This window comes from Clupea harengus, unplaced genomic scaffold, assembly GCF_900700415.2.
Source record: "Clupea harengus unplaced genomic scaffold, Ch_v2.0.2, whole genome shotgun sequence".
Taxonomy (NCBI): Eukaryota; Metazoa; Chordata; class Actinopteri; order Clupeiformes; family Clupeidae; genus Clupea; species Clupea harengus.
Window position 1 is genome coordinate 55,531 of NW_024879596.1, and position 17,224 is coordinate 72,754.

General features: G+C 47.4%; 1 protein-coding gene across 1 annotated transcript in view; it reads left to right on the plus strand.

Moving 5' to 3' along the window:
- Positions 1 to 17,224, plus strand: part of LOC122129142 (rho guanine nucleotide exchange factor 12-like) — a 62,253-nt gene that overhangs the window by 7,900 nt on the left and 37,129 nt on the right. The window contains exons 2-3 of the mRNA XM_042704188.1: positions 11,167 to 11,187; positions 15,863 to 15,957. Coding sequence (XP_042560122.1) covers positions 11,167 to 11,187; positions 15,863 to 15,957 — 116 coding nt within the window. The remainder of the gene's footprint in view (positions 1 to 11,166; positions 11,188 to 15,862; positions 15,958 to 17,224) is intronic.

The window sequence follows — 17,224 nt, forward strand, 5'->3', positions numbered from 1 at the left end:
GATCCTCTAGTTGTTGTCAAGAAGAGAGAGACTGAAGATCCTCTAGTTGTTGTCAAGAAGAGAGAGTCTGAAGATCCTCTAGTTGTTGTCAAGAAGAGAGAGACTGAAGATCCTCTAGTTGTTGTCAAAAAGAGAGAGTCTGAAGATTCTCTAGTTGTTGTCAGGATGACAGTTTCTGTGGTCGGTGGGGAAATTCCCTGGCGTCAACCTGAACACATGTTGACACTAAATGTTTCACTGGTTATAGAGAAGAGGGCTTTTTCTGGCCCTTAGAATGAAGGTGGACAGTTGAACAGTTTCATGCGGAGCCCATAGGTGTGTTTACTCTCATGAGATACACCTACAGTTTGGGTTTGAACTCAAGCTTGATGGCTTCACGACGCACAGAATGAGATCCATGCATCACCGTGTCTTCTGCGCAGCTAAAGACCTGACGCGCCATCGTTCCTTCCTGGGGTGAGACGACGAAGCGGAAGTGTTTTCCTGAAGCGGAGCGCATGCCGTTGGAGTGTGTGTTTGTGTGCTGGCCTGGCTGTCAGGTCCTCTAGTAAGCCACTTAAGTGCTGCTTAACTGGATAATGAAGCCCTGGGCTGAGACGATTACTCTGTGAAGTCATGCTTGAGCGGCTTCCAAGAGCAGCGCCACAGAAGGGAGAGGGGTGGCGGGAGCGAGCGACACAAAGCCTAATAGGGCCGAATGCGGGAGAGGGATAATTGCCTTCATACAGATTAGCCTACAGTGAGAAATACAGTGATGGGAATGTTTTTTTGTTGTCAGGCTCTCACCCATAAGTTTCAGATTGGGCTACTGAGTGCGTTCAGAACAACCGTGATCTCCAATGCTCCAATCACTGGCCATTGGGTAAGGCTCCATTTCGGAAGGCGTCTGTTCCCCCTGTTCCCCCTGCTCTGCTGAATCGTCCTGCAAATTTGACCCCATGGGGAACACAACAGATCCTACCCACCCCACCCCCACTCTCCATTCATGTGGACCACAGCACGCTTACGTCACCCCTGTCCAGGACACGAGCAATGGCTTCATACAACACAGTGTTTAACCATCCTGTCTCTACATGATTTAACCAGCTTGTGTCTCCATGGCAGTTATCTAGCCTACCAGTGTATCTATAGCATTTAGCTAGGCTGCCCGCTGCTATTATGTAATAGACCCACATGATGGCAACAATGAAACCCAATATGACAATGGCCACTTTATCCCAGCGCATTGTTTAGCGGTGCGGAGGCACGAGGGGATTGAATGTTTTCAGTGTGCGGCTGTGATCTAATTTGGGGGCCATTTTGGTGCTCCCGACGGCTTCGGTGGAGTGTGCTGTGCGATGTGGTCCGGCCTCAGTGCTGTCTGTTGCTCAGGCGGGGGTGCATGCTGCTGCTGCTGGTCAGAGACCAGATCAGATCTGACCAGATCATCTGACCAGTCCAGTCCAGTCCAGTGGTCTGCAGATTAGATTACATTACTGGCTCCTGTGATATACTTACTCTGCATGGGAAGAGGGATTGGTGTCTGCACTGAAAGAGTGTGCATGCGTGTGTTGGATTGAGGGGGTATTGTGGTGGTAATGCATTTCTGTGGGGCAGCAGAGGTGTCTGTGTGTGTGTGTGTGTGTGTGTGTGTGTGTGTGTGTGTGTGTGTGTGTCTGTCTTGCTGGTTTCTAGTGTTCTCTTTTGCTCTCTGTGAGCTGGGGACCCAGACTCAGCCCCCCCCGAGCACACGACCCAGCCAGCCCCGCTGCTGTGCACGTCTGTGGAGCCCTGGGGGTGGGGGCAGGTTTACTGGGGCAGAAAGGGAAGAATTCCCCCCCCAGGCAGGCACTAGGCAGTGGCCCCGGCACGCTCTCTTGCCCCTTCACTGAGCTGTGATGTCACCCAGAGGAGAGAGAGAGTGAAAATAAGAGAGGGAGGGTAGACCTATTGTCCAGCCAGTCAGTCTTGAGATTCTCCAGTGATCTCCTCTCTCTGTCCTTATAAACAGAGATCCCCATGGATCGCCCTGGTTCTGATTGCTGTGCTTGTTTACACTGACCCAAACAAAGCTGGCATATTGCCGTGTGTGTGTGTGTGTGTGTGTGTGTGTGTGTGTGTGGACAGCATGCCGGTGCTCCGGTAGCAGAGGCGTGACGTTGGACATGGTGTCTAACGTGAACTATAATGCTGCGTTTGAGATGACTCGGGAAAACTGCACTAGAGCACCACTTGAAGTTGGAGCTCCGAAAAAAAGAACATCCCTGACTTCAGTAAGGCGCGTCATTTCATGAATTTGACATCATTATCACTATGGCGATAAAAGTGCGTAACCCAAGACCTGACTGTATCAAAGGTTAAAAACATATTTTCATGTGTGAGAAGATTCATGAAGAGGCCATGTGTAAAAATGAACAAGAAAAAAGTGGGAGCGTTCAGAGTCGCTTTTATATAACCATAACTTATTCAAATTGGGAATAAAGCGCAGAGCAAACACCACCAAGGCCAAAGGCCCAATCTGGCAATATCAACCAAAGTGAAAAATCAGCCTGGTCGTTTTTGCACAATCCTGCTGGTGGGTGGGCGTGCGGGCAGAGGTGTTAAGGTCTATTTGTCGTATTAGTGCACGTTAGTCTTGCTTTGTTGCCAGCTCTCCTTTTTACCCAGACGTCGATTGAGCTCTGTGACCTAACTCTGCTGCCGGTTTTAGGGCGGAACACTCATTCCCTGTTCGTCCGCTTTATACAGAATGGTGAGGCGGAATAATGGAGCAACATTCCCGTCTTGATCAGGCCGTGGAAGTGGGGCTTTTCTCTCGCCCCCGCCCCCTCTCTCTTTCCCCCTCTGTCTCTGTTGATTTTGACTGACACAGTTTAATCTCTCTCTCTCTCTATTGTCTCTTGCTCTCGATCTGTCTTTCCCTCTCTCTCTCTCTCTCTCTCCTTCCTTCCTTTTCTCTTTTTTTCTCCCCCTCCCCTGGTGGATTCTGACTGACATTAGTGTTAGTGTGATTACAGTTAACTCCATCTCTCTGTCTTTCTTTCTCTCTCTCTCGCTTCCTCTCTCATTTCTGACTTTATTTTCTCACCATCCTTTATTCTCTCACCATCCCTTATCCTCTGGCCATTTCTTAACCCCTCCCCCCCGCCCGCCCTGTGTTTTTTTTTTTTTTTTCTCACATCACACTTAACCCCACCCTGTCTGTGTGTGTGTGACTGACTGACTGATTGACTGTCTGTCTCTTTCTCTCCAATCTGGATCTCTCATTCTTTATTTCCATCCAGCCATCCATTTTCTCTCTCTCTCTCTCTCTGTTCTCATTTCCTATCTCCTGTGTTATTTCTTTCTTCTCTTCTCTTCTCCTCTGTTGTGTAGCCCCTGATGGAGGGCACAGAGCCCCAGGACACACACGCTGCCCGTGCGACCCCACTGTCTGCCCGGGCCACTCACATTATCAGAATGGTGTCAGTCACTACGGGCGCCTGGCCCACCCACCGAGTCCAGTGTTCACACATAGGGCCGATTCTACAGTTTATCAACAAACCCATGAACACATAGATTAGTTTCAAGAATTACAGCACAACACGCCGCACAGAATAGAACAGATTACTGGTCTGTATCTTAGCACATGGTGGTGAAATAGTGTGTAAGTCTTTTCCCTAAGCCGCATGTACTGGGCGGCTCGAGATTGATGACTACAATCTATTACGGCAAAGGATTTGCTCCGAAAAAGCACTTCTGCTGTAAAGTGTTGCAGCTGTAATATCTTTGCTCCATTTCTATATTTCTGTAGAAAAAGCACTTTTGCTGTAAAGTGTTACGGCTGTAATATTTGTAGGCTCTGTAACCTGAAGTGTAATGCATGAAAGCACCAACAACTTCACCCAGAGTCGAGTGACAGAACAAATAGGCTGGGTGTTCTTGGTCAATGTTATCAAAAAGGCTCAGAGGCTAAGTATGGGCTGCTATCTCACTTCATCATAAAGTACTCTCAGGAGGAAGTTGTGTTGTGTATTTTCAGTCTTGGGCCCATATCTTAACCTCTCTGAAGCCACTGATGAAGTATACGGCCATGTCGGAGTATGCTGCCATGTCGGAGTATGCTGCCATGTCGGAGTATGCTGCCATGTCGGAGTATGGTGCCATGTCTGACTCCTCCATGTAATAGCATGCCTCCATGTTGCAGTACGGTGGTATGTCTTAGTATACTGCAGTGGAACGTGTAGGGAAGAGATGGCTGAATCCTCTTCCACGTTCCAGAACAACAGGCCGCCCAGTGTAGTGAGGCAGGGTCCCTCAGTGTCACTTCCCCATGGTGTCCTGGCAGGGCTTGCAGCCCTTTGAGGAGATTGTGGTTGCCCGGGTTGAATTAGACTAGCCTCAGTAAAAAAAAGACACATTTGTAATATCGAAAGGTAGATATATTTGAGAAACCAATAAAAACATTTAGTTAACAAGCACAGACTGCAACAATCATTATAAATATCATGTTGCCTACTATTACAGTATTTGCTCACTGCTCAGTCTGTGGACTGTGGTGATATATTTGAACAAGAACAAATGGATACAGTAGGCCAGATTAAACTAGAATTAAACCGACTTCTTTTTGCGGTGTAAATGCTATGTTATGAGAGCTTGTGTGTTACGTGCCCAAAACAGAGTTGTCCTCGTCTCCGCTTCTCTGATGCACTAGTCTGCGTGGAATGCTGGTGTGGCTTCAAACACAACCTGACTAGTAATTAACGATTAACACACGGGGCCTGCACTTCCTAGCCGATAAACCATCATGATCAACAACTCGTTCCTTTGATGGGCAAAGCGTTTCCTCCAAGTAGCCATAGTCAAAAGAACAGCAAGGTGAATAAGGGAGGGACCTGTATTTCAACTAAGGGTTCATTTCTGATAGCCCACATTGTTACATTTTGGTAGTCCAACGGGAAAGCTTGGTTGTTTTGGGACGTTGGGCTTGCGATTTTGCGAGCTGTGCCAGGTTGCTGTCTCGTTTCAGTGTAGACATTCACACACAGCGTGCTGTGGTCAGTAATATGATCCAGTAGCAGCATTGATTTCCATTAAAGAAATTGATTCAGACAAGGTTGCCCACACACAGGGCAAGCAGCTATAGGTGAACATTTATTTGCTTCAATACTTAATGTTGCCTTTGTGCTGATCCTAGATGACGGGGAAGTTTTGTTTAAGAAACTGCTAGCAGTGCACAACAGCTAATTGGCTGGTGCGTTGCAAACTCAGCTCATCACTAATGTAATTGTGTCTGAAGCTTGATGTGGAGGAGACATAAGATGTGAATGCATAGCCTATGACACCCTAATAATGCATCTCCCTCTGTCTCCACATAATACACCCACCCCTCTGTCCCTCTGTCTCCACCTAATACACCCTCCCTCTCTCTCCCTCTGTCTCAACCTAATACTCACCCTCTCTCTCTCTCTCCCTCTGTCTCCACCTAATACACCCTACCTTTGTCCCTCTCTCTCCACCTAATACACCCTCCCTCTCTCCCTCTGTCTCCTGCACCACCTCTTCTGTAAACACTAGTGAGTGCGTGCGTGTGTGTGTTCGTGCGCGTGTAAGGAAGTGAGCCCAATAGAGAGAGGAGTCTGTGTATGAGAGGAGTGAGATTGTGTGGTAGTTACATTATCTACATATACATAGTTACATATAGTTGCATATAGAGGAGAGATTAATATAGTGTGTGTGTGTGTTTTATATATATATATATAGGATATATATATTTTATATGTATATATATATATAGAGGAGAGAGATGGATATAGTGTGTGGGAGGGGCTGGGGCTCAATTTTTTTTTTCACTGGCTGGACAGCAGACCTTTTTGATGGGGCAGCCTAGCACTGCCCCTTCGTGTGTGTGTGTGTGTGTGTGTGTGGGTGTGGGTGTGGGGGGGTGCGCATACATTTGTGAGTGTGTGTTTCTGTGTGTGATATGTGCGTCTTCCTGCTTGCGCGTGTGTGTTTTTGATCTGTTATGGTGTGTGTGCGCGCTTATCTTGTGTGTGAACTGTTTCTGTGTGTGTGCTTATCTGATATATATATGTGTGTGTGTGTGTGTGGTGATGTCATGTGCTCAGTGCCCTGAGGTCAGCTCTAGGGTAATAGAGTCTGACTGGAGCGGAGTGTGTGTTCTCCTTTCTTGGTCTTGTGGATATGATCTGGTGCACACATACTCCTCTGGTGCACACACAGTCCTGAGGCCGAGGGTGTGTGTGTGTTTGCTTACTTCTGGCAAAGATCTGACCCACTGAGTGACCAGACTTGTTATGGTGCAAAGAACCCTCTACCGCATAGAACCGCATAGAACCTGAAAGCACGTGAAACTGTTGTTCAACCACTGGCCGAGAACCCTCAACCGCATAGAACCCGAAAGCACGTGAACCTGTAGTTGAACATGTGGAACAGGATGCCAGCGCCCCCTGTGGTCGGGAGGTGTAGGCCTTGGGCGCTGTCGTTAAGGGCACTGTATACATAAATAACGTTTAACAGAATAGGCACACCAGGTTCATGGGGTGGGTACCCAGGGAACACGCTTCATGATTTAAAAAAAAGAAGAAAAAAACATATTTGTCCTACGGCGTAATTCCCATTGGATAAAGGCGTCTGATGCATAAAGAAACGTTATTGTAATGTAATGTAATGTAATGTTAATGCCCTCTGTCACAAAGTGTTCCCCAGCTCTGCAGTCACCATATCTTTGCCCCATCTGTCTGTGGATTGCCCTTACTGTGCTTATGAATGTGAGGAGACTGTCTGTGGATTGCCCTGACTGTCTGTGGCTTGCCCTTACTGTGCTTATGAATGTGAAGAGTCTGTCTGTGGATTGCCCTTACTGTGCTTATGAATGTGAAGAGTCTGTCTGTGGATTGCCCTGACTGTCTGTGGCTTGCCCTTACTGTGCTTATGAATGTGAGGAGACTGTCTGTGGATTGCCCTGACTGTCTGTGGATTGCCCTTACTGTGCTTATGAATGTGAGAAGACTCAGTCAGCACGGGGGATTTATGATGAGCGGAGATCACATGGAATTAAGGCCATTGTTTTCATTTTGTTAGTTTGGCCCATTTTAGAATAAAAAGGTCTTAAGCAGCTAAGTACCCAAGGTCAGCTGTCGAACACGGGTCACCAGGCCGCACTGAGCTTTGCCGTTACCGTGGCGTCTATGCCAGTCTGTTTCCTTTCACTCTCTTTCTCTTTCTCTCCCAACCCTCCCCCCTTGCCCTCCACATCCTCCCCTGCCTAGCCTAGCCTAGCATGTGCAGCCTCTCACAGATAAGTGCCGTATTCAGCTGGGAGAGTGAGTCCCCTTTTGGCACCGCGCCCTCCCCCCATCCCCCCAGTCAAGCACAAAACCTCAATTCAGCCCCCTCATGCAGCGCTGACCCCCCCCCTCCCCCTCCCCCCAAACCAGTACTTCCTGTGGCCTGGGTGTCCCACAGCCCTGCACCCAACACACACACACACACACACACACACACACACACACACACACACACACACACACACACACAGATTGACGCACACAGTCAGATACACAGCCTTGCACACAGAGACATACACACTCCCCCACTCATCGCTCAGTTGCACACACACTCGTACTCTGACACAGACACCCTCACACAGAGGCCCACATAGACACACACACACACACGAGGGCGGGAGGCTCAGACGGCACATGTAGACACACACACCTAAACACACACACACACACACACGAGGGCGGGAGGCTAAGACGGCACATGTCCACCAGCTTGAGTCATTTCCACAGGAACATTCCGTGTTTGGGGAGATTTGCCTTTTTTTGACATTTTTTAAATTATTAGTTTGATATGGAGCCAGTTGTGCAGCCGTAGTGACCATGTCTCCGTAGCGACCATGTCTCCGTAGCGACCATGTAAGACACTGGGCCAGTGTGTTGTGATTTACTAGCCAATCGCAAGCCAGAACCACAAGAAGCCAAAAGTGCCGAGCGGTAATCTCCTGTACGCCGAGATGTCTCTCAGAGACGGCAGTGGGACCTTCTGCTCTTCATCCTTACTCACACCAACACTCCACAAGGTCTGAGGCCTTCATCACAGAGCAATGGTGTTTGTGTGTGTGTGTGTGAGACCGTGTGTGTGTGTGTGTGTGTGTGTGTGTGTTTGAGAGGGAGAGAGAGACTCTTGGCCCTAATGGTGGAGAGTATTACAGACGAGACGATGTCTCATAAAAGCTCCATTCAGATTCTCTGGGCTGCTTTTTACTCAACGGGATTCCGTGTCGCCTCCCAGATGGCTGTGCAGGGGGCCACAGGGCCCGATCTGGCCCGCGGCGCTGACCGACTCGGCTGCCACTGAGCCGGGGGGGTTGGGCCGAGCGCTCGGGCGGTTGGCGGTCAGTCCCTCTGCGACGCTCCCCAGCCAGGGTAACCACACGGTGCATTCCCTGGCTCACGAGCCGGGTGTGACGGTGACGCCATGGCCCAAAGCACCACCGTCTTCTCTCCCCTTCTTTTCTCTCTCTCTCTCGCACTCTCTCTCTCCTCTCTCTCTCTCTCTCTCTCTCTCTCCGCTCACCGGATGAGCAAGGCGAGCCTTACCCTAGCAACCACTGCCGTGTCAACAAACAAACTGCTACTGTGTGTGTGTCATCCCAGCTTCACGTGAAGTAGCAACGTTGCATCAGTTTTGGCAATACTGGCCTGATGCAAATAGCAACACTGGGATGAGAGATGAGGTCCTCCTGCTGGTCCCCGTCTCAGCCCACACACCCATTCTTCCTCTCGTGTCTGCTGCACGGCTGGTCCCTGTCTCAGCCCACACACACACACACACACACACACACACACACACACACACACACACACACACACACACACACACACACACACACACACACACACACTCACTCACTCACTCACTCACACCCATTCTTCCTCTCGTGTCTGCTGCACTGCTGAAAGGCTGAAGGCTACTGGAGCATTTGTTTACTTCTGCAGTAGAGGTTTGCTTGTGATCTGTGGGAAGTTGTATTTGAGCAAGATGTGATGATTCTGTTCTGTGGTTAGCTAGCTAGTGGTGTTCTCATTTTTCATGGTTGGTCGATTATGATGTGGAATAACATATTCCCCCAATGCTACCAAAACACATGATGGAACACACAAAACACACATGACGGAACACACAAAACACACATGACGGAACACCCAAAACACAAAAGACAGTCCGGTCTGCACAATTGCATTGACCTGTCTGTGGTCAACCTGTAAGAATAGATGTAGGCTATGTTCATGTTGAAGCCTTCATCAAAGCCTCTTAATAGTGCACCACTGGCATGTGTGTTTGAACTAAATGAAGGCATGTCTTGGACAGCTGTATGTCCTGCAAGGGATTTGTGGCCAGCCATTGGTCCTCTGCAGTGCGGCCTCTTCCTGGTTTGGATCTGGTGGGGAGGGGTGGGGAGGGATGCTGAGCGATGCAGCAATCTTTTGAAGCTAATTAGCTTAGCTAAGCTAAGGTCCATCTACCCCAATCTGGCCCCAGGCCTCTCGTTTCCCACAGTACCCTCCTGGCCGGTAACGCCGGAAACGGGACGTCGGCCAGGAGTTCTCACTGTTTCCGGGAATCCATCCCACAATGCGTGGGCGCAGCCGGTCTCATCACAGAGTGTGAATGCACCAAGTGACACCGCAAAGGATTTTTTATTTTAGAGCGGAGAGCGCGGCGGCTGTCATGTCCTCTAACGTAGCTCACAGAGCAGACTAATAGGATAGCGGGGACTTCTTCGGCTGGCTCTCCCTCTCTCTGTGTCCAAGTCCATGATCTAACAGGCCACGCAGTTCCATCAAAATACTGCATAGCAAACTCCATGGAACAAATGGAAATAGTAACATTACATCAGATATGCTCTTAGTGCAAGCGGATTAAATCTTTAATGGTGAAAATCTTAGGCTTTTTAAAAATCAGATGTGATTCTGATAAAAGTCGGTGATTATGAGACATAAATGACTGACGGTGAATATCTGGCCCTGTATTCACAAAGCTTAAGGCTGAAAGTAGCTCCTCACTTGCCGACCAACTTGGAAACGTCCACAGTACAATGTTTTTGAATGCAGAGGCAGAATTACTGAAAACTATAGAGCTTGTGTTAATGGTAAGATAAAATGCTTTGTGAATACGGCCCCAGAGCATCACAAAATGATAAGCCTGGTTTATTGAAAATGCAGTGGCCTAATCAATGGTCCAAAATGTATCACCCTCATATATATGTAAGAACCATTCTCCATTCATGAGATGTTTCCATCCCTGCTTTAGCTTCATAACAGCCCCATACATTACATATGGACGGTCAACAGATCATTTAGCCGTTAGGCCCACAAGCAGATCTGTGCTGCCCATCATCGCTTAAGAAAAGCAGTCTGATGTCAAAGCCTAGTGTGAAGTGTGCGGTCTGTATGGTGGCAACTCATCTAATGGGTCTAATGTGATTAGACGGAACAGACCTTTTATAAGTGTACTTGACCTTTTGAACTCTTCCTTCCTTTCTCTTTTTGGAACACCTTCCTCCATTGGCATACCTCGATGTATCCAGAGTAGCTTGGAAGCGACACGGTTTCCAATGTTGTGATGAGCAGATGGACAAGTCAGTCAGACACGCTCCCAGTGGGGACATTAACGATGGGCCTTTCTGTTCGTGGAACAGAGACATGGATGGAATATCAAATAGCAAAGCTGTCTGCACATAAACATGTTTGTTTGTTCTGCTGTGTTGGTGGATGATGTTGTGTCTTGCTGGCAGTTGCGTTGTAGCTGGTGGATATGAGGCGCACATGAGGGAGGTTGACCTCTAATCTTAGTGCAGACCGCAGGGGGCCGGTGCTCCGACCCAGTGGAATAAAGAGGGTCAGGATTAGCATGCTGTGTATGAAAACTTTAGATGAGTAATATGCACAGGATTAGCCACCCAGTGCTTGAGGGCAATTACAGCGTAAGCCCCAAGATCTGCAGCGCTGATCGATTTAGTGCTAAAGATTAGACATCAGTCACTTGTCAGGGGGAGATGGAGAGGCATACTCTTGTGTTGTGTTTTGATCTGCATTTTCCTGATTTGTTTCTGTATTTGAAAACTCAAACATTGAATAATGCTCCTGTTTTTTTTTTCCTCTCTCTCTCTCTCTGCAGGTTTCCTAAAAAAGCAAACCGGTAAGATGCTTGTGTATTTATCTATCTATATTTTCTCTTTGAGATGTTTGACAGACTTTTTCCAGAGGTGGCTGTTTGGAGTGTATTGCAGGCGAACCCCGTGGGCCAATCAGGTGCCGCCACGTCACGTTTGTGTAGCCCAGGGCTGGCCAGCACAGACGCAGCTCAGTCTGGGAGACGGCCACGGCACACACACACACACACAGACACACACACACACACAGACGGCCACGGCACAAAAGGCTCCTGTTCCCGCTGCCTGGCCCTTCCCAGCATGCCCTGCAGAACAGAGGCGGCTCTCAGAGCACAGGCAGCCTGGGGATAGGAGGGGATGGGCTGGGCTGCTCGCTAGACGGGCAGGGCTAGCTAGATGGGCTGGGCTGGGCAGGGCTGCTCGATAGCTTGGCTGGGTTGGTTGTTAGATGGGCTGGGCTGCTCGCTACCTGGGCAGGGTTGGTTGTTAGCTGGGTTGGGTTGGGCTGGTGCTGGCAGCAGCTGGTCTGTTAGCTGCTAGCCTGTTGCTGAGTAGTTGTTTGGGTAGTCTGGTATGTTGCCGGTCAGTACCCATTCAGTCACTGTCCATTTGGGCCGGGCTGGGCTGGGCGCTGTCAGACTGGCTGAGCAGGAGCAGGATGAGCCTCCGCAGGTCACAGTGGGACCAGAGACCTGCTGCTCTGGGTTAATGTGTTAGTGTGGAGACGGAGCCTGCTTTTCAACTGAGCTGTTCATGAACAGGCCCTGTGGCAGAGCTGCGTCCGTCTAGGCTACAGGCTGAAGCAGGGTTTTTCCTGCATAGAGAAAATTTGGGCGCGCGCCTAAGCCGTTTTCCCGAGCGCCTACAACAAATCGCGAGCGCCTAAGGCAATAAAAAAATAAAATTAAAAAAAGCTGTCATTCATGGCGCAATTCAGCTTAATAGTGTTTTGAGCCCTCACCGTCGACTTCAAGGGCGCATCCCACCTCCCACCCCCTGAGCCAATCATTGAACAGAGGCTGCTCCAAGCTTGCCAGTTTAGAGAAGACGTTGGTTTGGATTTGAGATTTGAGCAAGCAACTTAATGTAGCTAGCTTTTAGCTGTTTTAAACCAACGGACTTTACTTCAAAAATGTTGTTTTCAACCTGCTTACAAATCTGGTTAAAACAACTAGTGAAGGTGTTTTAGAATAATATTAATGCCATATACAATAACTGACTTTATGTTAACACCACTAATTAATGTTAGCGGTCTTAATTATTTAGCGCAATGCTAGCATGCATCTACCGTAATTCGATATTTAACCAAGGTAGCCTATTGTAGCTACTGCAAAATATTGATCGCGACCTGTTTACAAATCTGGTTAAAAAGATAAAGGTGAGCTGTTATTTATAGATATGAATTATTTCTCATGCATCTAATGGCTTACAGCTACCTGTAAAGCATCTAAACGTACAGAGTAAGGGAGGTTGACTGCTAAATACAGTACATTAAGGCAGCCACCAGTCTTTGGATAGCTCTCATAAGTGAGTTATTGTATATGGCATTAATATTCTAACCATCACACATAGGATATATAGGTACACAAACACACTGCTTAAATAAAACACTAAGCCTACTATCAAAGTATTTTTTTAAGATATTGTAGGCAACTGCTAGCTAGCTAGATAATGTCAGCAACTGCTAGCTAGCTGCTTGCTCAAATTCAAACCAACGTCTTCTCTAAACTGGCAAGCTAGGAGCAGCCTCTGTTCAATGATTGGCAATTCATCACGCGTGCAATGCATGTAAGCGAATATGGTCTCAATAGTATGTTTCAAGTATAGGCTACAGCCGAAACCTCGTTATGTTTTGATCAATAGTAATCGAGTTGATAAGTGATAGGTGAAAATTCACCCTAGTTACCTCAGGACTCCGGAGCTGCATATAAGTATATTTATTAGACAAACAACAATTGCAATCGGGCTCACACCCAGCACAAGGCTGAAAGTGAAGCCCTGATAAACACATCGCACAAGGTTTATATAGACAGAAGTTGAGCGTTCAGCGAGATAACCACGTGGTGGATTTCTAATATTCTAAGTTACACACACACGCAGAAACACAGAAAAGCCATGTTCCTGCTTACATAAGTACATGATTCATATAAGGTAATTAATAATACAAGGCACTTGATTATTATATTCTTAAGTCATTAACAGTGTTTGGAAATTATCTCCATCAATAAGCGTGTCTTGTCTGAACAATACGCAACTGTGAGGTGCGCGAATGGACAGAGCGGCCAGCTGCCAATCAGTCAACTTGCGTATGCATCCTGACTTCATCAGTCGGCGCTGATTTTGAGCATAACATTCTATTTTCAGTATTCATGGCTTTCAATGTATTAAAATATCTGCTATGTTGAGGACATACACAGGTGTAGGCTATTATTTGATTTGTCTACCCGTTTGAACGAGTACCAGTAGACCGCGGGGCCTCGGGAGAGGCAGACAACCGCATTGGTTTATCAATGAAAGCTCAGCTCGTTCGGAGGAGAGCGGATAGATTTGTGTTGCATCTCGAATATAGTAATATTAATATTATCATTGATAAATAAACCGGTGCGGTTATAAACTGTCGTTCCGCTGCGAGGGCCAGCCCGACGTGCACGAATACACCTGTACAAATGCAAATTAAATGTCCACTCAAAATGCTGACAAAAGTTTGATTTCCAACGCAGCCTCCATTGGTGGGCCAATAGAAGTTAAACACACTATTAAACATATTTGTGGACAGTTTTAATAATAAAAACAAAAAGAACGGTAATGTATGTAGGTTTGTATAATAAAAATGAATAGTAATAATAGATAAACTTGAATTTCATAATTTGTGTGTTACATTTCTGACCACTGGTTAGTTCTAGATTTTATTGATATACATTTCAGTAGTTTGCATATGTAGAGGTAAACCTTGATAATCTTTGAACCATACATGATGGCACCATGGGGCTTGGACTACTGTCAATCTATTAGCCTATCTATTTTAATCTAAAGTGTAAGCAAAATGATTTCCTGAAGCATATCCTCCATTATTTATGAAATGGTAACATGTAAGCTAATAAGGTGACATGGTAACACAGACTGTGCGCGCATAGCGCGCAATTTTTTTTTTGAGCACCGAAGACCCATTTTGACCCAGGAAAAACCCTGCTGAAGGCTGCGTCCGTCTAGGCTACAGGCTGTATAGGCTGCAAGGCCATGCCTGTGGGCTCTGTTGGGTCCGTTTCACGCTTGGCTAGGGTTGTACAGCTATGAGTAAGGCCTGCGTAGGGAAGGTCCAGCGAGGGCCGGGCTGTAGGGCAGGCCCGGGGTGGCAGGACTGTAGGGCAGGCCCCAGGGTGGCAGGGCTGTGCCTGTGGCTGTATTTCTCAGCAGGTCTTCAGCAGGTCTTGGCACAAGTTAAGTATAAAGTTACAGCAGGAAAAGCCCTTCGTAGTCCCACCCTTATGGTCACATGACTTACACAGCCCAGATTGGCCAATCAGAATCATGTCCCCCCCGAGGGTCTTCTCTGTGCAGACCACTCTGCTCTAGTTGTGTGAGGTGTTAGTATGCAGTGAGGGGCGTGCTACAGACACACTACAGACGCGCTAGACACACTACAGACACACTAGACACTACACACACTACAGACGCACTACAGACGCACTACAGACGCACTACAGACGCACTACAGACACACTAGGCACACTACACACACTGCAGACACACTGCAGACTAGGGGTGGGGAAAAAAAATCGATTTTTCGATTTCTCTCGATTCTCTTTAGAACGATTCTGTCTCGATTCAGAAAAGTTCATAATCGATTTAAAAAAAAAAAATAATAATAATTTTTTTTTTTTTTTTTTTTTTTTTTTTTTTACACATTCATTTTGTGTTGAAATGCAAGCTGCATCGATTATTGCATTGTTCATAGAAAGTCATAATTGTGACAAGGAAAAACTTTTTCTCTAATAAAAAAATAGATCTGTTGATTTATCAAACACAAAGTAGGAAGTGATTTGAGACTCTAAGTAGCAAACTCAAATGTTTTAAAAATTGAGATGCATCGATAATCGTTTTATCGGTTTAGAATTGATAATCGATAATCGGTTTAGAATCGAGAATCGGTTTAGAATCGAATCGTTGACCTCTGAATCGGAATCGAATCGAATCGTGAGGTCCCAAGAGATTCCCACCCCTACTGCAGACACACTACAGACACACTACACACTACAGACACACTACAGACACACTACACACTACAGACACACTACACACTACACACTACACACACACTACACACACACTACAGACACACTACACACACACTACAGACACACTACAGACACACTACACACTACACACTACACACTAGACACACTAGACACACTAGACACACTACAGACGCTTTACACTGTGCTCTAGTTGTGTGAGGTGTTAGTATGCAGTGAGCAGCGTGCTACAGACGCTTTACACAGTCTGTTGTGTCCTCACAGTTCTCCTGTATTTATAAATCACATTGGAAATTATAAATTCAATCTATGTAGGTTATTTCATGTGTAATACATGCATACATGCATACATACATGCATACATATTTTAATACTGTTGGTGTAACTGTTTAATACATGTTTGTGGTATAAAAATACTAACGCCCCTCCTCCTCTCCTGTGTGTGCAGAAGCAGCAGTATTCTCAGCAAAGACCACCCCCCAGACAAGAAGCCCAAGAGTGATCGAGGCTCCCTCTCTCCGCCTCACGAGTTTGACCCCACAGGTAACGAGCCCTCTTCTCTCTTCCCTCCTTTAAACACGCGCTCACGCACACACACACACACATGCTTACACACAATCACACATACACATGTATTCGCTCACACGCACGTGTTCACCCTTGTGCTCTCTCACACACACATGTTCAAATGTACACATGCTTGCTGGTGTCTGCTCAGGGAAAGGGCATGTGTGGTTTGACGTGTGCGTGCGTGCGTGCGTGCGTGCGTGCGTGCGCGCGCGCGCACTGTACAAGTTTGATGTTTTTCCACGCGTGTACTTTCACCCCGACGCAGCAAGGCTTTTAGGCTCTTGTGTTTAACAGCACTGATGAGGCTCTGCCCAGAGACTGCTCTTGTGTTTAACAGCACTGATGAGGCTCTAGCCAGAGACTGCTCTTGTGTTTAATAGCACTGATGAGGCTCTAGCCAGAGACTGCTCTTGTGTTTAACAGCACTGATGAGGCTCTGCCCAGAGACTGCTTAAAGCAGTGGCCAATGCAAGTTCCTGTTCTTCTCACTGATCCCAGATCATGGTGGATGTTCCTGGGCCTGCGTCAGGCAAGCAGGCAAGAGCACGCACCCCATGTGTTGCCATGGAGGCCGGTGTTCATGATCTGACCAGTGGCTTCGGCTGCTGCCTGTAGCACACACTGGACACACTGGACAGAACGCCAGGCAGGCTCGGTCAGAACCGACTATACACAGATCAACAGCTGTTGGTGACGGACCACATCAGGCCGGTTCCGGTCCAACTCTAGTGGTTCTGTGCCAGAGGAGGGCCACATCAGTTCTGGTCCAACTCTAGTGGTTCTGGTCCAACTCTAGTGGTTCTGTGCCAGAGGACGGCCACATCAGTTCTGGTCCAACTCTTGTGGTTCTGGTCCAACTCTTGTGGTTCTGTGCCAGATTAGGGCCACATCAGTTCTGGTCCAACTCTAGTGGTTCTGTGCCAGAATAGGTCCAGCTGTCATCTTGCTAAGGTGCCTCTTGGAAAGAGAGATGGAGGCTTTGACTGGTAGATGGAGGGAGGGCTCGTAGATAAAGATAGAGATGGAGAGAGAGATGGAGAGAGATGGAGGGAGGACTCGTAGATAAAGATAGAGATGGAGAGAGAGAGAGATGGAGAGAGAGATGGAGGGAGGACTCGTAGATAAAGATAGAGATGGAGAGAAAGAGAGATGGAGAGAGAGATGGAGGGAGGACTCGTAGATAAAGATAGAGATGGAGAGGGAGGATTGATTGGCTGTTTTGACTGGTGGGGATTGGGAG